Source organism: Callionymus lyra, chromosome 5 (genome assembly GCF_982586985.1).
Source record: "Callionymus lyra chromosome 5, fCalLyr1.hap1.1, whole genome shotgun sequence".
Lineage (NCBI taxonomy): Eukaryota > Metazoa > Chordata > Actinopteri > Syngnathiformes > Callionymidae > Callionymus > Callionymus lyra.
Window position 1 is genome coordinate 34,285,445 of NC_141822.1, and position 22,821 is coordinate 34,308,265.

Below are 22,821 nucleotides of genomic sequence, written 5' to 3' on the forward strand. Positions count from 1 at the left end.
TTACTCGTTGCCTGGCAACTGACAAAGTTCGCTATCTATACAATCTGATCCATCCCGAAATACTAACCGTGCTGCTTTTTTTAATGGTCGGTGTGTTTCTCACATGAAATAGTGTTCATACTACAGTCGCTATATTGCGGTTATAAATGTCACACATTCTCAAGGCGCATGACTGTCTACATAGGAGTTTCATATCCCCACCGACGCTCCTCCCAGCACAGACACCTTCCGCACACGCAACAAACGCACTCGCTCGTGCTGAAGCTCGGACGAGCACATTGATTCAGGTGGTTAACGATCCGGAGCGTTGACTCGGTGTGCATCCGTTTTGCCACGCAGCGGCGCCCGGTGGACGTCTGACACGCGGGGCTTGAGTGAAGCGAGCGGTCAGCGACATTGCTGCGGGGAGAGGAGCCGTCCTACCTCAGCCTAGAACCTCTCACACAAGGAGCTGGACCTACAGAAAGACTGGGGGAGCAGCCTGGAGCAGGGCGAGTGAGAATGGATTGTCTCCACCTCGTTACCGTCTGCACACTCTTCTTGCTCGGTAAGCGACATTTCTTTGTCGTTAAGACAAACACCGACCTGCCGCCCTTACTACGCGTTCGTGTGGGGAAACTCCTTTTCAAGAACACCTAGTGACGGATAACTTAGCCTAGCATGTTGGAACCGCTTCGCTACAAATGGATTCATAAAAAGAATGGCCTCTTTTGAGCATTAGTTTCATCCAAACTAATATCAACACGAGTGTTATTTCAGTCCAAGTAGAACCGGCGTCTTGGGTTCATGGACTTCCCTCTCTCACTGGAGACTTGGGTTCAGACGGTCCAAGTTACCAACAATTCCAGATGAGAAAATAGTTTCTACTTTCTAAATCTTTTGTATTATGTAGTCTTAAACTGCCTTTTAAGTTTTGAACTGGGTGAACTAGATGCTGGTCGGTTATTAAAATACTTAATATCCAACATCAAGTTGTCAGACTTTCAGTTTTTGGGTGTGACCATTTAAAAGACGACTGTTTATTAAATATATCATTCGGTACTTTCACTAAAAATATAATAATAAATAAAATGTGATGGTTTCATGTCACTTGTTTTGTCTATATAATGAAAAAAAAAATCTGTACTTTGGTCATTCAGTGGGTTTCTTTGTCTGCTTGTTGAATAATTCAATTTGATTTTAAATTGTCAATTCAAAACTATCTTAAGGAACTTTCCAATTTAAATAACACTGTATAAGAGGAGAGAACGTGTTCCAGCTGATCATAATGAGCAAGGATGGCGAAGAACGACTTCCTTTTAATAGGCAGAAACCTTGATGAGAACCAGGCTCTGTGTGAATGTTTTTCTGCTGTGACTGGTTGGGAGGAGAATATGGATCCATTGACTCTAGGACTGAAGGGTGTGGACAACATGTCATGTCTCGATATTTTCTCCTAGATGACTAGACTTTAGTGAAAATCTATTTTTCCCTAGAAATATTAAAACATTTAAAATCAAGAGGATTAAGGATGTGCTGCTTTGTTCATAATTATCGTTGCTAATAAACATTGACATATACTAAAGAAAAATTAGTAGATGTCAATAATTTAAGTAAGTAAGTAATTTGTATTTATATAGCGCTTTTCCAGACCAGGGTCACAAAGCGCTTAAACAATCAAAACAATACTCAATAAAATATATACTTTAAAGGTCCAGATAATACTGAGAACAACCCAGGAGTTCCATAAAATCAAGGAAGTCAGCTTTTCTTTAAAAAAAAGTGTTGACTCTACTACAACTAGTGTAAAGTTAAACAACAGTGCAATATTTTGCATTCTTCAAAAGACATGGTGCTGTTTCAGGTGTCCAAGCTCATGTTTGTATACTTTTGCTCTGTGTGAGTGCGTCTCCCTCGCACCCTCCCTTCAAGGTGTTTGACATTGGCTGTCTACAGCTGTTGATCAACAGCAAAGGATGTTTGTGGTTGGCTAGATAGGCTGGTGCAAAACTGATAAATGTGACCGCTTCCAACTTATATGCAGGACAAGCTGGATATTGATTCATACTGTTCGTTTTGAGATGTTCCTATGTATCAATCCATCTATCCTATCTCAATAGACATACGATAACAATCAGTCGTACAGCCCTAGTTGAAACTGACATGACTGGTTGGATGAGATCCTGGATCCAGCAACAGATCCAGAGGTACTGTGAAAAGAGGAGGAGCACTAGGGTAGGTGGAGAGGAAGAGGGCGGGTTAGAACTGGGCAGGTATTTGGAAATGCTTCAGGAAAGTGACACACTGAGAGCTCATGGTGTAAAAGCTCCTCCAGGAATCTAAATCTATAGCAGCATAACTAAGGGCTGGTCCAGACAGAGCCTCTGCCAGTCCTAACTATAGGCCTTATCAAAGAGAAGAGTTTTAAGACTATTTTAAACATATAGAGGGTGCCTACCCTCCGGACTGAGGTGTTCACCTTAAAGGAGTAGTTAACCCATAATTCAACTACAACTCTGTACAACTCTTACGCCAGTTCCAATTTTAGACACTAGAAACTGCGGGCAAAGTGAGAAAATAATCCAAAAATATAGACGTGTTTAAATGTTTTTGAAGAATAACTGTGTTTCAATTTCGTGTTGACAAACAAGTTCTGTAAAATGAGCCACCATATACTACCATCAATTACAATTTGATACTGGTGGTTGTGATGTTGGGTTGATGTAAGTTGTGCCTACTCTGGGGTTTTATAATGTGGAACCACAGATGTTAACAAGCTTGGATGTATATGGTGAAGTGAGAAAGTTGTGAGTGGCATTGACAACAATTGAAACACATTTTGCAAAGTTTTTGATGAATCACCAAATTCAATGGATGAACAAAACAGTTTGATACCATCACAGGACTAAACTTCATTATGCCCCGGTTAAAATCCAACATGTACAGAGTACGTCCGTTTACAGGATAAAGAAATGTAAAATACTGATGAAAAAATATAGAAAATATATCCATAATCCTTAGCTATATGTTATGCATATTTTTGTGTAAATACATTTTTATTAAGTAACTCCAAATAAACCACGCAGATGTGAATGACCTGTCCATTGTCTTAAATGGCTTACACATTCTTGGCTTTTGATGCACAGATGTTGCCATTAAATGTTGTTTAAATGCAAATGATTACAGAACGAGCCAGGGGCTTTTTTTCCCATCGCTATCCGAGCTTGCTCGTCTTCGGTGTCCATATCTGCCTCTCTTCTCACCGTCTGCTATGCGCCAGATAGTCACATGACCACGCATGTGTCTGCCAAAAACTTGACATTAGAAAGCTGAGTCGACCTGCAGAAAGAGCAGCAAATCCCAGTTATTTATACTATTTTTCATCTCTGTGTGACCACGAGATTGGGATAAGATAAATCATTTATTTATTTTTTAAATTTCCTTTATTTCCTTTATTTATTCAAGTGATTACTTGATCATACTGCTATCACATTAGGATAATAGTCATCACATGACACTGAGGTCATTTACATTAGCATGTCGGGATGAATCTAACACATACAAGTAATGTTAAGTTCAATATTTTCAATCTTTTATTTATGGTCAATTAAGTAACATTTACAGATTATATTAAATTATTCCTCACTTTCATTTACACTAACCATTTGGTCCCGGCACAAAAAGATAAAAGGTTGATTATTTCCTACTATTGACCCCTGGATAACACCATTAGTGAGGTCATCGGGCGTTACCGTCTCTTGGAGAATGTTAAATGTCTATTGTTTTGATATTATGTCGTCTACGTCGAGCCCAGATGTGTACCCGTAGAGGGAATATTATAATGTTATCTTAGTAACCGTTAGCTCCCAGCACTAAACAAACGCTGTACAAACACCCATTTTTATTACACTTCATCACCAAATATGTTACAGAGATGAAGTGAGTGACAGATAGATGGAGATGATTAGACAAGCGAAAGTAAAAAAATAAATAAATAAAACTTTGATCAGGAAATGATTAATAGTTGGTGTTAAAAAGTGCTTGGCCCTTTAAAATCATAGACGGTCTCATTAACCCATGCAGTGTGCACCATAGTTGACACCTCAACACCGCCTTCTCAAAGCAAGAGGATGTCAACTGGAAAGCCTCTACTAGAAAACCAGTCTGTTCCTCAATCTGTTCATCAGGAAAAGCATCGCCACCGCATTCTCAACTGCAAGATCTCAATTATTTCTGCCAAAGCTCAGTAGTATGTAGGGCTCATCAGTGCTAGTGATGGCAACACTCTGACTCTCTTCATTTATTAACAACTCCCTTCACCCACCGGTCTTTTGCTCTCTCTGTACCCAGCTGAGCTGCGCAGTCACACATCCAGGAAAATCTACATTATAACATGACACACATTATAGCATTTTTTAAAATTGTTTAAATATTGGTACTTGGCACCAGCAAGATTAATATTAATATCATATCTGTTTTGGCACAAGGCTTAATGTTAATTAATGTTGAGCTTTTTGCATCTCTATATGTACTTAAGATTATGGTATTTAAACATTTAGGCATCTATTTGTCTTATTTTATCATCACATGTCGTGTTGTTCTTGAAGAAATTGCACGCTGAGTTTAGTGCCGTGATGATGGCATTTAACCATATAATTATTCGTGATTTCACTGATGAGTGCTTTTGTCACTCGACAAGTTAGTGGAGCAGAAATGCTCACAGTTTCGGGTCCTTAAACGGCTCTCGGACTTCAAATTGGATCTTTCCGTTCTGACTGAACAGTAGTGTTGGCTGGAGGTAGCAGAACTGAACTCCGGAGTTAGGAGTTTTATATTTGCTTCACATCACTTGGAATGTAATGTGTTACACTTGGACACTGAGAAGGAATGGGTTGTTGAGGCATGAGCTGAAGAGACTTGAAGAGAGCTTTTTAATATAAATGAAATAAATGAATCAGCAATCATGTATCAAACTTCTTTACATGAAGTAACTTGTCTCAATAAATGCCTATAAAGTACCATTATCTTTGGGGGTGTTTTCAAATCATATATTTATTTTTTTCATAGATACTTTTCATTTCGTTTATATATGAATAAAGTTTTTTTTTTTTTTTTTCATTTATTAACAATTATCATGCAAATATTCTTGGCGTCCTTCATTTTGGTGTTGCAACTTCTGACCGATAAATAGCCAATGGTTATTAATTCTTCGGCAGCTAAAGGAAGATTGGAATTATGTAAGATCCCAGCAGTGACTGAGGACGAGTCAAAAGAGACAATTTTATGTCATTGTTCCAGTGTACTCCTGAAATCGTTCAGAAAATTATGCAAGTGTAATGAAATGCATTTTATTGAATCATACTGTGAGATGAATATATATTGTATTGTATCTAACGTTGAGATCAGTGTATCGCTATAGCTTTTGTCCAGACTAGGATCTGCAATTTCGTTCCCCCACAAGGGCTGGTCTTGGTATTTAGGAGTACCAGGCTATGTGCACTTTTTTGTTGATGCAATCATAAAGTTTTATTGAGTCCAGTCCAATCAATTGCAACATCCTTGCGGCACAAAAGCGGAGCAGCCTATTGGTTAATTGTCATGCGTTTCTTCGCACACGGTTTATTTAGTTTCTTCAATACAGTTGTAAACGGACATAATATAAAACTTAGTCTTGCCAACATTTACTTTAAAAACTATTATATAATTAAATGCCAACATCAGATCAACTGAGATCAACCACATATTTAATGAAAAATGTAACGATCATTGTTTAATTGTTCCCTAGTGTCGTGGTCGACCATCATTTTGACAGTTAAGTATCTGCATTCTATATTGTTAATTGTGAAATATAATGTAAGATAAGAAGTGTGTTATTTTGAGTCGGACGAAGCTGACTATCTCAGCGCTCACTCCACTGTGCTATGACCCTTGTACCTCCCACAGGGCCATCTCATTTGTTGCGACACATGCATCAGCAGTGTTAGGTCTGCATTAGGACTTTATTTTAAATCACATTTTGATTGTTAAGGCTATGTAAGCATGCGAGATCACAAAAACCTGAAATGGGAAAAGTGTTGCGTACAAGATGACATTATATGCATTTTTCTCTCCCGTTTTATTCTGTAACTAGCAAGATTTGTCTTTTGTTAATGTAAGATTGCTGATATCAGTCGTAACTCAATGTTTGAGTGAAGTCGAGCCACTCTCCCACTCTGCTTCACTCTCCCATCCTCTCTCAAACCACACATTGTAGGGGATGAAAGAGTCACGCAGACAACAAGCTGAGAGACAGAACATGTCATAGAGCAGAACTTGGCTATATTCCAAAAGATTTGCTCATCCAAACTCATCAGAACTAGTGTCTATAGATTGTGAATATATTTTTTATAGTAATACTCATTGTTCGTATATACTTGAGTTTGAATCTATAACGGTAATTTTACACATGGATTCAAGCTCTTGCCCTACTTGTGTATATATCATTGTTGTTGTTGGAAAACTGTGTTTGAAGAAATGTCTCTTTACGCACTGCAGTCTTTGGCTTAATGTAAAACATTTGTAATGGTGTGTACTCCTCACCCTCGGTTCACCCTTCATTTTCCACATACCCACCCAGTTTCTTTGAATCTTGTCAAAACGAACCATGCACAGTACAGGAGCGCCCCGCCACTGCATATGTATTTGTGGCAGCCAGGGAGGTCGTTCAGCTTGACCCATATCGGCAAACTCATTTGTTTTTCGGCCACTGGGTCAATTTGGCCCAATTTTGTTTTTCGGCCACTGGGTCAATTTGGCCCAGATAACATAAGGGTTAATATAAAATACACTGGATATTAGAGCTGAACAATTATTGGAAAAAATATTATTGCGATTATTTTCTGAAATATTGTGTTTGCGATTATTTATGCGATTAACCCTAATCCTCTTTTTTAAAATCTAATACAATAAGTGATTAACTTTAAATTTAAAGGCAAATTAAGCATACCTTAAAATAAAGAAGGTTTTTTTAGTTACTCTATTTAAAATGGTAAATAAACTTAAAATATTCATTGCAAATACTAAAAACTACTATAAAAATGTACTAAAAGTGTTATGTAAACATTTAATGCTGCTCTTTAGCTTCTCTAGACGTCACTGATCAACGGGTTAAAGCGTCTTTCTCCACTTGTTGCGCTCGGTGCTGCTCGCAAGTCATTTTGACGGTTTGAAAATTAAATAAGATTGCAACCTCTGCGATATAATAATCACATTTTTTAATATCGCGATAATATTGCAAATGCGATTATTCGTTCAGCCCTACTGTATATGTTCATAAGCATAAATCCAACATCAATAAGAACAAAAGCACAATGTTAATGCTCTATATATATTTAAAAAATGATATAGAGAAAAGCTGAGGTAAGGAAAGAACTAATGGCAAAACCTCTACAAACATCCTACAACATAATTTCAATCTTTAGGGTGTCTTAATACTTGGTCAATACTTTGCCATATCTGATGAGTAGTACATGGATCGGTCCAAACATCAGACCAGGAAGGCATCACCAAACCTAGAACAGCTGGCCATGTGTCGATTTCATTGACAACAGAAATCTGAAAAGGCTAGTAGTGAACTTTACTTGTGTCATGGTGATTGATGACGGTAACAAGGGCCATTGTAGCATGTGCAAACTCTGGTTTGTCTGGGTCCTCCCAAATGAAGGAAACGGAGCTGGTTACCAAAAACGAGGTTGTACAGTCCAAATTCAACATTTTCTTTGCAAAATGAATGTCTCCTTATAAGTCTTGTAGAGATCTTTTGGAATGCAGTCCCTGGTCTCACTGTTAAAAGTAACCGAGGATGTATTTTCAACACACAAAAGTGAGTCAAATTACCAGCGATTCAGTTGTAGGACAGACTCATCAAGATAGTTCAGTTACACACAAGACATGAATCTATATTATTTGAAGTATGGACAACAAGAAAAAATAAATCAACAAGCATCTGAATATTTCAATGGGTCATTTGCTAAATACAAACTTGGGATGCTCATTTTAAAGGATTAACTGCTCTTGTTCTGAGCAATCCTCTCGCAAAAACACTGAAAGGAAATGAAGATCTGTGGTAGGTCTGGTGTGGATAGATGTATACAATGCTACAAAAGTGTCTGAATGTGTCTGCTCGCTTCCCAGTTTTGTCAGCACTGTCTGAGAATAGGTTGTTCAATTGGTAAGTATTATTCTTACAGTTAGTCAAACAACAAGGGGCCTCAAAATAATAAAATTCAGCTTCTGTCAGTCCAGCAAAAAATTATGACAACATTTTTAAGGAATGTGTTTTAAACCATTACTTATGGAAGCGAGGTCTGGAACTGCGTTGGACCATGTTGTTGTTGTCAGTCCATGTCTGCTTTTATAATAAATTATTCAGGATCCAAATTACTTTTTATTGACTGACTTACTGAAACTTACTTGCATGATTTGAGATGAGTAGAAAGCAAGTTTTGGGAACTTCCCACGTCCATTCTGTACATTAACCCGACTGAGGCCACCAGATCCTCGAAAGGATTCTCTTTTATATTGGTTCTGTAGCTGTACAGCTGCAAACTTCTCCAATTGTCACCATGTTCTGTTTCATCATCCCTAACTTGTGTCCAAAACCAGTGGTTCAAATTGGGGACGCGTATTATGATATAATCTGAAATTAAACATTTAATCAGACAACCTGTGACAATGTCACATTCTATGTCAACCTGGCTATGTTCCAAGTAGCTCACAGTCAGCTAGTAAGCAGGTAATACACTTTTTTTTAACAGTAAAGAGACTAGGAGGAGACCGATTTTCCTGCGGTGGAAGATGGCCATCTAAAAAAAATAATTTAAAAAATGAGGTAGCATACACCTAGTATGGCTTTTGAGCTGAACAAAATAGCCATGATTGACTAAATTGCTTGCCAAATATTGAAAAGTAAATACATGTAAGGAAATGCACTCTTTGAGTTTATGTTTCTGATTAGATTTTTAAGCAAGTGCTGAGTTTTGCAAAGGGGGTCCATTTCGGTAGATTAATGGTGTCATGGGGGCCCTAGCATGGTAAAGGTTGGGAACCACTGTCCTAAATCACACTCCCTGTTATCCATGGAAACTTCAGTGAAATGCCGCCTGCTCAGTAACCTCCATTGTTTTGGTCAAGTGGCTTAACCAATATCTTAAGCGATCAGGGATTGCAATATATAGTGCCCCTTTCTTCTCATACACAGTTAGTTTGCAGTGGTAATGTTCTCCTCGTAAGGAGTGCCATTTCTCTCACTTGGCTGGTTTCAATTGGTTTGCAGCCAAACCAGTTCCCAACTACCGGATAAATGACTAATTTCTTATGAACAAACCTGTTGCTCTTAATAGCAAAAGCGGCAGCTGTACCATCTCGGTCTGCCTGACTATGATGTAGGAGGTCTATAAAAGCTTTTTTATGAATGAACAAATCTCCAGTTGAGCGTCACTTGCTGGTCTCACGACACTTGACTTTCACCCCAGTGGAATGTCCAGACTACTGTACACATGATGATGCCGCTGATAAGCTGTTTATGTACAAAAAAAATCACTAGTAACTGTGGCACTCTTCAGTCAATCGGTAGTGTTGTGACATCTTGCCCGGACACGTTCCAGACAGTTGGGGTGAAAGTCACAAAACGCTTTTAAAAAGACATCCGCAGTCTGTGATTTGTACATGTATGGAGTCACCAGACCAAAATAGTAGGGCATTCCGAAATTGCACAATGTTGTCATTGTGTGTGCATCTGATGTTAAAAAAACGGGAGAGTGGGGGAGTCCCTTCTATTAAAACATCATTTTTAAAATTGTCCGCAACCAACAACTTGAATGAATTGTTAAAATCAATGAATTGCACAGGCCTCATCTATGTTCATAAAGGTCACTTGAGTCATCCTGGTAACCCTTTCAAAAGTGCTACATGTGTCCTAACAATCCCATTAACTACTGTGTCTGGACTAAGCCAGATTTATCTATCTTACTCTCACAAAATTTGCAAATAGGCTAATTTTCTTAGTTATTCCAAGGAAGAGCTCTGTTGTTCATATTTGGCAAGTTAAATCATTTGAATACAGGTTTGGCCTTACTTTAACCTATGACTCAAGCCCCCTTTTTATTCCATGCAAGCATTTTAAAGGGACAAACTAATATACATAGCATTTGCATTTACTTTCCTCTTTTTTTTGGCGGTTTTGTATATTAGAAAAATCTAATCTACCTCAGCTAGTATATGAGTAAGTTTCCCTTTTCACTCTAATCATTTGACTATTTGGGCATTTGAATTGTTGTTAACAGCAGGTGATCACCAAGTACACAAATACGCATGTAATCATAACTACAAACACGCACACAATATGCACCCTGTGATGGTGACAGCAATTAACCGTATGGAAAAATTTGCTTTGAGTTCGATGCCAACTAGCAGACATGACTCTCCGTTTGTTTACTTTCATGGAGCTGGAATGCCTCCTGACTCATCTCCCAGTATGCAAAGCGTCATGCTCGTCTCTGTTGGAACAAGCTTTTGTCAGATGGAATGTGTTTATCTCTGACTCAGCAAAACTTTCCGCACAGTTGTTTGAATCCTAAATATGAATATCAGCAGAAAATATAGTTTCATTTAATGCATAGAATCAGTATTTAACAGTCTTCCCAAATAACACAAAATCAGGTTGCTTTATGTAAGAATCTTGCAAGAATATAGCATCTAATCTAAACATCTACTATTCTGGATCTATTCTTTACTGATGTACATATCTATCTATTCTTGTTCTATAATCTCCCAGCTAGACATTCAGTATGCAAGGTTGGCAAATGAAAGGAAAGTGCTTTGAAAAGAAAAGAATGCCTAGGCATGCGTTGTATGCCAACAGGTTAAAGGAGTGGCAGCAACCGTCACCTCCAGTTAACTAACACACCCTGAAACCAATTTGTCATTAACCCACAGCTAACTCTGACTGGGCTAAACAAATGAATGAATCTATCGCCTGCTAATGGCATAGTAGAGAAAAAAGGTCTGTCGTCCACTTTTGTTGTTTGACTTCTTGGGAAATCACGAGCAGTTAATATTGCAGTGCTATTTGTTTTCTGAATGGTCAGAGAAAGCATGCGAAGATGTGCAAAACTATGTAGTGACCAGCTTACCTTTTTTCTCGGTGTGACTGAGTAGAGCAGATTCTGGCATTTTTACCTGATAATTTGTATCCAGGTGGTTTTAAAGTGTTCAGTGATCATATCTGATACAAATATGTGACTTACAACTGCAGATTCAGGAGGTTATGTTTGGTAACTTGTACTTACTCAGAATTATTATTATTATTATTATTATTTTTATTTTATTTTTTATTTCACCACTAAAAGTCTTCAATTCAACACATGTGCCTCATGGTTTACGGGTTCTAATATATGGTTACGTGTACATTCATTTATAGTAGGGGTACGCATTTCATATTAGCAGTTAGGACGTTTGCACCCATTTTCCCTTCACCTGACTGTACCACTGGTCTAGGTTAAACTTCATACATGGTGGCAAGTAAAAGTAAAAATGTGTGCCTTGGTTTTCATACATCACCAAACTATTCATTATATAATGCAGTCTTTGAAATGTTAATGAATTTTACTGAATGCCAAATTTAACTTGAAATTGATTGACATTTTTTTTCCCAGTATAATGGGTTTAGTGTGGTCAATAAAGAAATCATCACATTTTAATAATATAATATTAGTAAGCTTGTGATGTATTGTTAATTAGATTTGACAGTTACCATTTCAGATACCTGATATTTTTGTATAGTCTGTTTATACCTTACTGATAATCACTATCTATTTCTGCTTTAAGGAAGAAGAATACATTGTATTAAGTACACAATTTGAATACAGTTGAATCACCTATGCCGTCTACTGAGTGGAATCCTCATGCTATTATTAAAAAAGTCAAAATGCCTTAAGAAAAACCTCACTATTGTAAGTGATGTGTATTTTGCAGATGCTTACAAATTAAAATAATTTGACATGAATTATGATTGAAGTCTCTGATTTGATATTTGAAAAGAGCCTTTTGGTTTGTGTAAATGAAATGCTCTCTATCAAATAAATGTAATAACAATGCCCAAATGTTGAACTTGATGTCATTGATATACACTTTTCTTGTTGGTGTAGATGTCTCCTTGGCTCGAGTGGTGACAGTGTCTCCTGGTCCATTAATACGAGTAGAGGGTCAACCTGTATCCATAAGATGTGATGTCAATGAATATGCCGGACCCAGAGAACAGGTTGGTTTTTTTTATTTTCTCAACATATCTGTATCAGTTGGTAACATCAGGAATGTATTACTTTATGTGTTAACTAGATAGTCAAGAATATTGTTTGTGATGCGTGGCAATCCCCATAAGGGTCCTGTTTTTTTTCTATTTGGTCCCTTTTCTTACATTACTATTGCGATAACATTGCAAAATCAATCTTCATACAACAATGCTGCACACCACCATCAATATTTGAACTAAAAATCTCTACAATACCCCTTTTAGTTCTATTTTCTTCTTGGCTCACATGCTGCAATTGAGGGTCTTCCCTAACCTTATATGGGCAACATAAATGCTCCCTCAACTTTGGGATCGGATGGGAGTTCATAGGTTTAGGAACAAACCATTTTCATAAATAAAGGCTTGTTATTTATTTATTTATTTTTCATTTGACTCATTGATCATTCTGAAAGAAAGCAAATCAACAGATGAACTGATTAGTATCTAAGTTTCAGCCCTCCTCTCTATAAATCTGGAGTTAATCCCAAAATAACATTAGAACATTTCTGTGATAAATGTAATATTCCCATATTCTGGAGTTGGAGAAAACCCCTTGGCAGTCATATGTTTGTTTTTAAAGTAACTTCATAACTTTTAAAAAAGTAACGTATTGTTTTGTTTTAGAGGTGTTTTAGCATACCATCTAGAGCAGGGGTCGGCACTTTTTTGACCTCAAAGAGCCATATGGACCCGTTTCTTACAGTTAAGCAAACACTCGGAGCCACAAAACAGATTTGACTGTGATGCCATATTAGGATTACTTACTTTGTTTAGCTTCGTGCTATTACTATATACACTATAAACAAAAGGGAAAGGTTTTCTACTCACCCTCATGTCGACGAAGGGTTGGGATTAGTTAGAGTAATCTGTTTCTTTCTAGAGTTATAGACCAAAATGTATTTTCACTCTAAAAAGGAACAGATTACACTGAAAATAATCCCAACCCTGAGTCTACATGAGGATGCGTAGAAAATGAGTGAATTTTGAACTTTCAATATTATTCTAAGCATTAACAATATAATTTGTACCATTTTTTTTTTACTGCTGCGTGTCCTATAGAGCTGACTCATGATTGTTTATAACTATGTTTTTAAAAAAGACCTGGTTAAGATGGATAATACATCCTCTCCGAGTCACAAAATGCTTTTCATAACAGCTTTGTTGTACACAGATTTTTATTTAGAGAGAAAGTGGTAAAACAATTCATGTAGTTAATGCTCACTTGTCAGAATGGATGGTGAAAAATGAATCCATCTTTATTGAGAGCAGATAACTTTAATAAGATGAGGACATTCAGATAATGTAAAGATTAGATATTTTGCCTCTAAAAGCAAATGCAGTTTTTGTATCATACCTATTTAACCCATACATGTGTAATATGTTTAATTTGCGGCACTGAAAATTGTCATCTACTCCATTTGATTCTCAACTGCTGGCTCGGGACCCAAAAGTGGGGGCAAGGTGGATTTTACTGGTTAAAAATTGCAGTGATTTTTACACATTTAATTTAAAACAGTTTTATGTTTTCCCTGATTTATGGAAGACTAGTTATCATAATAATTTTTTACATTTCTGATCAACTTAAAATGGTATTTTTGAACAAACTAAAGTAAAATACTGTAAGATGTGTTGTGCATGTTACTGTTCCTTAAAGACTGAGACAGGTGAGGGAGGGTGATCGCATGTCAGCACAAGCCTAAGCGACAGTGCTGTGTGAACTTGCGTCTTTTACCGTAACACTTTTGTTGACAAATAAAAGGTAAAGTGAATGAGAGGGCTGCTCTTTTTTCATGCATCACTGGAAAAAAACTCTATGAAACATTTATATTTGTACATTTATACTTAAATTAAAAAAACTCAGTAAGCCACATCAGAGGGCAGCATGCAACTCCAGAGCCCCGAGGTGCCCGCCCCTGCTCTAGAATTAGAAGCCACACAAGTGAACAACGATTACTTTTAAACCTTCCTAAGCTTATACATCTTACCCTAAAAAGGAAGACAGGCCACTTGAAAATTGGAACTCTGAAAAAAAATTAAATTTTATTTGGCTGCGATGAAATAATGTGTTGCTAATTATTTTATTGTTCCTATTTTAGGCAGTTAAAATGTAACATTCTCTCTTATTCTGCAAATCTAATATCACAGTTAGAATTCTGCACCTGCATTCACTGAGGCAAGTAGAAGAACGCCTACTACTGTGAAAATGTATTTTTGGAAAACGACTTCACTGGCTTCTAAAAACACAACACAATAATAATAACAATAATATAATTTTAAAAACATTATTATTATTATTATTATTATTATTATTATTAATTATGGTATCAATCTTTTTTTTTTCTTGCGACAATACTCTTTTCAGTTGTTATCTTTGTATTTGTTGTGGTAAATTGAGAAATGTCATAAAAGCTTACAGGAGAAGAGGAATGGGGCGAGGATGTGCTGTTTCAGTGTTTTTCTAGTCAATTGGTCAAGTTAGTTAATCTGAATTATGACATCCTTAACAAAACATTTTCCCTCTCTTGCTTTTAGGATTTTGAATGGCTGATATCGAGAGATCCAACAAGTCCCAGGACAAAGATAATCTCCACCTTTGACGCCAGCTACTCCCACCCATCGCTCAGCAAGCGTGTTGCTTCTGGCGACATCTCAGTGATGCGGCGCCATGATAATGTAGTAGAGCTGAACATAGCTGAGGCAAAGCCCCAGGATGGTGGTTTCTATTGGTGCACAACTCCAAGTACAGACTCAGTTATCAGTGGCAACTACGAGGCCCAGGTCAAACTCATCGGTGAGGGACTTTTTGCATCTTTGTGAATGTTTGCATGTGCATAAGTGTTCGACAATTTGTTTCCTTCAGTTCAACATTCCCATAAATGTTAATTGCAGCAAAAATTATTTCTATTTCACTTGGCTGGATCTGTGCTCGGTAAGACAGTGCTATAGTCATCTATATCAGAGTACAGATAATTATTGCTGCCATTATTATGTGTCACTAAGCATTGCATCACTGCAGAAGCCCAGTTCCAACTTACCCCACGGAACCTCTGTGTCTAGGCTATGCCTTCACGTAACACTTTATAGTCATTTGAACATTGCGTTGATAAAGCATTTCCAACTGTCGAAATAGGGTGAACAAGCACAACTTATAGTATAAACTAGAAACAGACACTGCCCACGGTGACATTCCTAAAGTAGATTTTCAATCTTAATCGATATATATATTTTTTTTCCTCCACTTTTCACTTCTATAAAAGTTCCTTACGGAAAAGGCTTGGTGTCAATCAAACATTTTCGATACAGGTACTGTTAGAGACCTTCATTTGGATACTGGTTCCTAAAAGATTTTTATTTGCATCAATTTTTGAGAATTGATTGATCCATAGCTTACACAGTCTACTGTCTACACTCAAAGTGCTTACGATATTTACCCGGACTACTTCAGATGGTTTATATTGCTTGTTATTCTAACATCTGCCAAAAACGAGTGTAAAATATAGACAAACTGATTCTCTTCTGGAAAAAATATTTTTCTCGTCAAGGCTTTAACAGAAGATCACATTTACAGACTAGCGGTATCGTCGTATATGAATGTTTTTAAGCATCTTTTTGGGTGCCAGTTGCTTCATTAAAATGGATGTACATTTTTGCCTATAACTCTTAAATGGAACCGATTACTCTGAAAATGATTCCAACCCATAGTCAACATGAGGGTGAGTAGAAGATGATTGAACTTTGAATATTGGGTGAACTCTCACATTCTAAGTTGCATTAACATCAAGTACATTTGTCTGTTGATATACAAACATAGTGCCATATTGTTCCTATTATTTCAATGGAGGTGTGGAAAGGAATGTACACATCTTCAGTGAATTCCACATTTATCTGTTAACACATCTGAATATTTTTGTGTGTGCACTATACTCTGGATTTCTGTGTATGGTTGCTTTTTGTAGGAAATGCACAGAATTCTAAGTCCATGAGGCCCTAGGCTTTTATGCCAAATGATTTTTTCTTTCCATGATGGCAGTGAAATGGAGTAAAATGATTGTGATTGTATGCCAGCATTATTCTTTAAAAAATGTAAAGAAAGCTTACAGTAGCTTAACATTTCACTGTCACTAAAGAGACACAATTAAGAATCTTTAGGATGTCCTGGAGAAGACTTTGTGCAGTGATATATTCTCCTATTGTCCATGCAAGTTCAGTGGATAAAAAAGAAAAGACTCAACATCCTGTCTGATCAAAAACATCAACGGGGCTTAGTTTTTCTTAGGAGATTGAGGGGTGTCGTAGTTAAAGACTTGCGCATGTACACACACTAATGTCAGGACATAACGCGAACACATCATCAAAAAACGTTCACATTTTTAAAATGCGTAAATCCCATAAGTAAGAGAAGTTTAGGAGAAGGTTGTCTATTGTTCAACCAGGCTTGTTATGAGATGTTCAAAAAGGAAACGATTGAGAAAGGATCGTTGTACGTAGGATGGTATATTATAGCAATTCTCAGTCCGTCGTCGTTCAATATAAAAAAGAAGCCATGTGAAATGTAAGTGCAGTTACAAATAAATTGGGCTGACATTTGAATAAAGACATGAATATGCACTGTGGCTCTTAAAGGCAAAATACTTTGATTGACTTATGCAAGTTTAATATATATATATATATATATATATATATATATAATCATTTTAACTGTGTATTGTTTTTTATTTTTCAAGGGCTTTGTGATCCTGGTCTAGAAAGGTGCTTTAGAAATAACCTTTACATACTTGCTTACTATTGTTATTATGATAATTTTTTTATGTGCTTTTTTACTTCACTTCTGATCAAAGTAGAGAAAGATGTTGGTGATGGTGATATGCCAAGAAGGGTCACAGCATTTTTTTTTTTTTCTTTTCTATATCCGCTTGTGTGTTTTTATTGTATTTTACAATATCACGTTCTATCTTAACTTCAGAGTCCTATTTCTGTTTGTTCTCTTCTATGCAGTCATCCCAAATACACTCAAGGTGTCACCAATGACCCCACCCTCTGTCATCCCTGAGGGAAGTGACCTCACACTGTCCTGTAACGTCACACGGGAACTAACCCAACCCACCTACCTGTCGGTCACTTGGTCGCTGAAGAAGGGAGCAACGTCTGAGGACATTTTAAGTTTTGGTCCACAGGGCGAAGTGGTCACTGGGGCCAAGTATGCTCGTAGGTACAGTGATGGAAGTATCCGCCTCGTCCCAGGAAAGAATGGGCTGTTCGAGCTGGTTATTTCCAGATTGACCACTGGTGATGAAGGGATTTACGAGTGTAATGGAACAGAGTGGACACATGAGAATGGTGGTAAATGGATAAAGATTGTGGAGAAGACAAAAGAAATGGGAACAGTTGCTGTAACCCCAACAGGTAAATATATGAGCATCCTTGCACACGCACGCATTTTGGCAATATAACTGTACTGTAGATGATCTTTTAATGTGGAATGTGATCACTGGCTACTGGCAAATCCACCTTCTGTTAATACTGGAAGTCCTAGCCTGAGGAAGCTAACAACATTATTTTATGGCCACATTTCCTGAAATGTAATTATCATACATGCCTTTCTTTTTTTTTTTTCTCGTGACATCAAATCATTTTGGGTGCTTTTATTGAAAAATATCCCATCCCATCCCAAAATAAATAACGTTTTCCTCCTGTCAAAAATTCAACTGGCTCGCAGTGTGCTCTCCTCCTCTTTCTCTTTTGTGCTTTTAGTGAGGGGAGGGGCTTGTGAAGTGTGAGAGAGAGCAGCTGCTTCCCAGAGATGGTAAAGCTTTGAGGAGGAGAGTCTCTGACGTCAGTGCTGTGTGCTGCATTTAATATCTATATTTATTTACAGATAGATATTTATATCTATCTATAGATCTAGATATATAGCTAGAGGGAGAGTGGGAGAGATACATGGCTTGATACAACATTTCAAGGATCCCATACCCTCCTAACTACACACACTCACACACACGCATCTTGATTCTTCTTCAATGTGCCCCTGTATTGACTCTAGGACTTGAGTAAAGAGGATGAGCTAAGCTAAATAACGTTTTGTCTCCTTTGTCCCTCTCCTGCATTTCCCACTTCAGTTCTCTATAGGTTGTAACTGGGAGACTAGTCTGGGACTGTGATAAGAGCTGTGAGCAGTTTTTAATTTTCCTTGACTTGATAGCTAAGCTTTTTCTCAGCATCGCCAGCTAAAGAATGCTGCTGTCAAAGTGGGCAAACATGAGTGTCTGTAAATGTCAGACAAAGCCAAACATAAGGAACTCTATACTCTACTAGAACCATTGGGCAAAGGGTATTTTTCTCTGGGAAGATGATTCCACTTTCACTTAAAATGTATTTAAATCCTTTTCTTTTGGTATTATTTCAGTTTAAGTAGTATGTCTTTGTTCCTTTTTCCCCCTCAGATTTAACACCAAATATGTTGACTTTAAATTGTTGGCTATATATTTCAACCATTTTAAGATATTAGATGATACGTTCTCATGGTAAACATCTCAATTGACACTAAACTTTAAAACGGCAGCACAAATGTAATGCTTGTCGGCATGATTATCTCAACTACATGACTGCAACTGTTCTTTGTTCCTTTTTTCGGCAAAATGATATATTGTGCTTCAACAGTGAATTGCCTGTTGCTTTTAGTGGCTGTGGCTGATGAATCACGCAAACTTACATGTCCTGGTTATCTGTTTGCATTATTTTGCTGCATTTATATTGTTAGATGTGGTGAAAGGTTACATTGAGAAATTTGATTCAATTTGATGAATTATAATCCATTTTTTTTTTTGTTAACTCTAGGGCACTCCCTAGGTGTAAAGATTTCATCTTCTTCCTCCACCTTGCTACTCTCACCTGAAGACAAGCTGACTCTTCTTTGCCTTGTTGCTGCGGACAACCTGCCGTCTCTCGCATTGGAAGTGTCATGGCTGTTGAGTGGTCGTGATATTATCACCATGGACCACAGTGGGGTTGTGATCTCCAACGTGACCACCAGTGGGATGCTGGGCAAGACAAGTGAGGCTACTCTGGATAGAATTGGAGGTGCTGAGTATCGGCTTGAAGTAAGGGGGGTGAATAAGGAAGATGCTGGGGCGTACACTTGCCGTGTGCGGGCCTTCATTGAGAAAGGTGGAAGAAGCACAGGAGGAGGAGGACGGTGGCACATGACGGCAGAGAAGACATCCAGCACAGTGATGGTGAAAGTCTCACAGATCCGTAAGTTTTAACCTGTGTTTTTTACTCGTATCTGTATTTAAGTGTGGCCTTTAAAATCTTTTGATACATATCTGAAAAAAAGCATGTATGGTTTCCGCATTTTTGTGGTCAAATTTTGAAATGATGCATGCAGGACAAAGGCACACACAGGAAATAAGTGTGCAACCACCACAAGGTAATGACCCAGATACTGCTGCACAAGACTCACCATAATAATAATCTTAAAATTGTATTTTTTAATGTAGACCTAATACTTTTGTCAATTCCTGTGAATTTGTTTTCACCTGGTGATGGTGAGATTCTTGTTCAGAAAAAGTGATGTCCATGTGTCACAGGATGTAGCCGTTCTCTTTACTTCATTAATATGTCATGTTTCACATGTTCCTCCATCCTGGGAATAACTGTTCAGATGTTTACGTTGCACCATGATGTAGTGTAGTGCAAAACATGAACGAGTGGATTGAAGTCTTTTTTTTCTAGTAGTGAGTATAAGTGTAAATCAAAGCTTGTTTTGTCCCAGGCGGTTTGTTGTGGGGAGCTAAGGTAACTCGGCGTGAGACCTTGTCAAGTAGGTTATGAGATTTTTAGTATTTCTACAATAATTTACTCTACTCATTTTGCAAATCACCTCGTATTTCATCCAGTTCCAAAATGGTTCGGGATGTCATGTTCTCGCGGCCATGGTGTGTGTATGCTTTCCAGGAATATACTGCATGCTTCAACCTGACGTAAATGCACTGTTGGGCGTTGATGAGCAAACAATCTCGTGCTCTTTTAATCAATAATGCAAAATCTTAATTACAAAGTTGCTAAATCTACTAAATTAATTGAAAGTCCATTTTAAAGGTGGAAAGATAAATAGAACTTTTTTTTATTCCCTTGTGAATGTTCCATTGTAATTACAATTCCAATTTTCTGCAGCAGCAGTCGGATGAGTTTAGGGTAAAGAGGAGACTGCACTGTACTGCTGACCGTGTCAGATGTGAGATCATTTAGCCTGCCATAGTGTGGTTTACAGGTCTAGCAACCTACATTAGTACTAAAAGTAAATTTAGGGACAAAGGTTGCCAACAGCCTCTTTATTAGGAATTAAAACAAACATGTATGTTACTTAAGCAATTACGGCAGATGTTGTTATCCTCAATACAATATATATTTGCACCAAAATAGTGTAAATATTGTCAAATCAAGACCTGAAAGACTTTTTTCATCCATTGACTCTGACTTTAACATAAACAGCTCTTTGTCTCTGGGCAATAAAATTGAGTCTGAATTACTTATCAGATCAAAGCACTACATTTTCCCATTAACCCGACCTTTAAGCACTCTCTATAACGCATGCGTCTGATGACTTGCAGAAGAGTCCTGGGGCAATTGTCGTAAAATGACAGAATTCTTGCTCATAGTGCCATGTGGTTGTAGAGCTGTCCGTTCAGTTTGCAGGCTATATGTCATTTGATGCCTTGAGTTAGATTTGCATGTGCTAAAAGCCTCCAGGTCCATGTTGCATTTGGAAATATCAACCAGGGTTTATGGGTACACATGCCATTCAGTTAAAGATGAAAGTAAATGTGGAGGCTAGGCTTAAATAACAAACAGACTTTGTATCCTGTAATGTGCAATATCACATTGATGGTGTTTTTGGGTGTCATTGTCTCATTGAAACGTTAACAGAATTTTGTATTAAACTTGAGCCGTTGAAAATGGGGAAAATTTGGAATTTGAGATTCATCACTACTTTAGTAGCTCCAACCTTTTTTTTTTCAAATATAAGAACAATTGCTAAAATTAAATAAATCTAAACATGTTTTACACATTACACACATCCCTGTATGGTACATACAACAGACGGTGACTTTTCATATTGGTTTCAAACACTCATCCTGCCCATGTAGGGTGACGCAAGTTGTCTTCATTCCAGATTGCAGCCCTGTGCACCAATGTAGATAAGGCCCCCTCGGATAGCTCCACCTGTTTTGCAGTGTGTGATCACACACACACAAATGCATGCACACACACATGAGTAATCATGTAAACACCTTCTCACATTCCGATATCTCAGGTCTATTTTGGGCACCTTGATCTGACTCCCTCTTCACAGCTCTATCTAAAATAGGAAGCAGTGTGTGTGTGCTGATGCTGGACAATGAAACGAGTACTTTGTGAAATCTAATGCTTTTGGAACATACCCCTCCGGAGAAAATGGATACATTTTCACATTTTTTAACATTAAGATTTGAAAGTATTCACCCGTTTTATATTATATTTATTTTCTGTGGGAAGATGATTCCATGATCATATGTTGAATTATATGTATTGTATTTTGTCCCTAGTGATTACTTCAAATCAAAATTAAACCACACATACAATTTAGTTTCATTTATCACATATATATAAAGCAGAGGGTTGTTACATAGTTTTAGATCATATTTGTCAAATTTTGGCATATGTAGAGAAGAGTTGTAATTTCAAAGTTGTGGATTAGTTCAAGTAAGCTGAGAGGCAAAGACATAGTTTAAGCCTCTGTGCTGCGGGCCCTATGACCCGATCACAGATAATTGGTGGAAAACGGATGGGTTTTATTTTGTTATATTTTGCAACATTTTGGAAATTGTGATTTTTTAAATTTCTAACGTTATATTCACCATCAAAATTTATGGTAGATTTAACAGAAAGGCAAAATGAATGAATCTACAGTATATTGACATTGTTCTCTTCGGCTCCTTATTCATACTTTTATATGTTACTGACACGCTATTTGCTTCCTACTTAATTCAATATAGCATGAATATGAATTTTGCTGAGTTGATCGGTAATCATGTGTAAATTGTTTGATTGTTTTGATGTTACTATTATTTACATCATTGAACTATTATAGTGTTTGGTGTATTATTTTACAATATCATCAAAATCCATTGCATTATGTGATGCTGTTTACTAATAATGCAAATTCGTTTTGCTCTTATTTATTGTGTTAATTTATGTTCATTCCATTTGATGTTTTATTCCTTTTTAAAAACTATTTTTCAAGATACTGATCCAAAATCCTCTTATTTCATTTTAGAACCCAGCTTTACCTTGAATCTTGAGCCCATTCTGAATCCCAAGAAAACTGCTGACCCTACGGAGCTGGCCTGTCACGTGACCAACATAACACACCTATCTGCAGGAAGTCAACTGGGTGTATCATGGCAGCACACGACTCCTCCAGGTGTGTATTATCAACATTGGATAAACACTGACTTTGAATTTATTGTTTGTGA

General features: G+C 37.3%; 1 protein-coding gene across 1 annotated transcript in view; it reads left to right on the forward strand.

Annotated features, from left to right (window-relative positions):
• Positions 1-240: 240 nt before the first annotated feature.
• ptgfrnb (prostaglandin F2 receptor inhibitor b) overlaps positions 241-22,821 on the forward strand; it is a 45,851-nt gene continuing 23,270 nt past the window's right edge. Inside the window, exons 1-6 of the mRNA XM_087792124.1 lie at positions 241-547; positions 12,165-12,277; positions 14,840-15,098; positions 17,303-17,710; positions 19,142-19,558; positions 22,623-22,769. Of these exons, the coding sequence (XP_087648250.1) occupies positions 502-547; positions 12,165-12,277; positions 14,840-15,098; positions 17,303-17,710; positions 19,142-19,558; positions 22,623-22,769 (1,390 nt within the window). The 5' untranslated portion in view covers positions 241-501. The remainder of the gene's footprint in view (positions 548-12,164; positions 12,278-14,839; positions 15,099-17,302; positions 17,711-19,141; positions 19,559-22,622; positions 22,770-22,821) is intronic.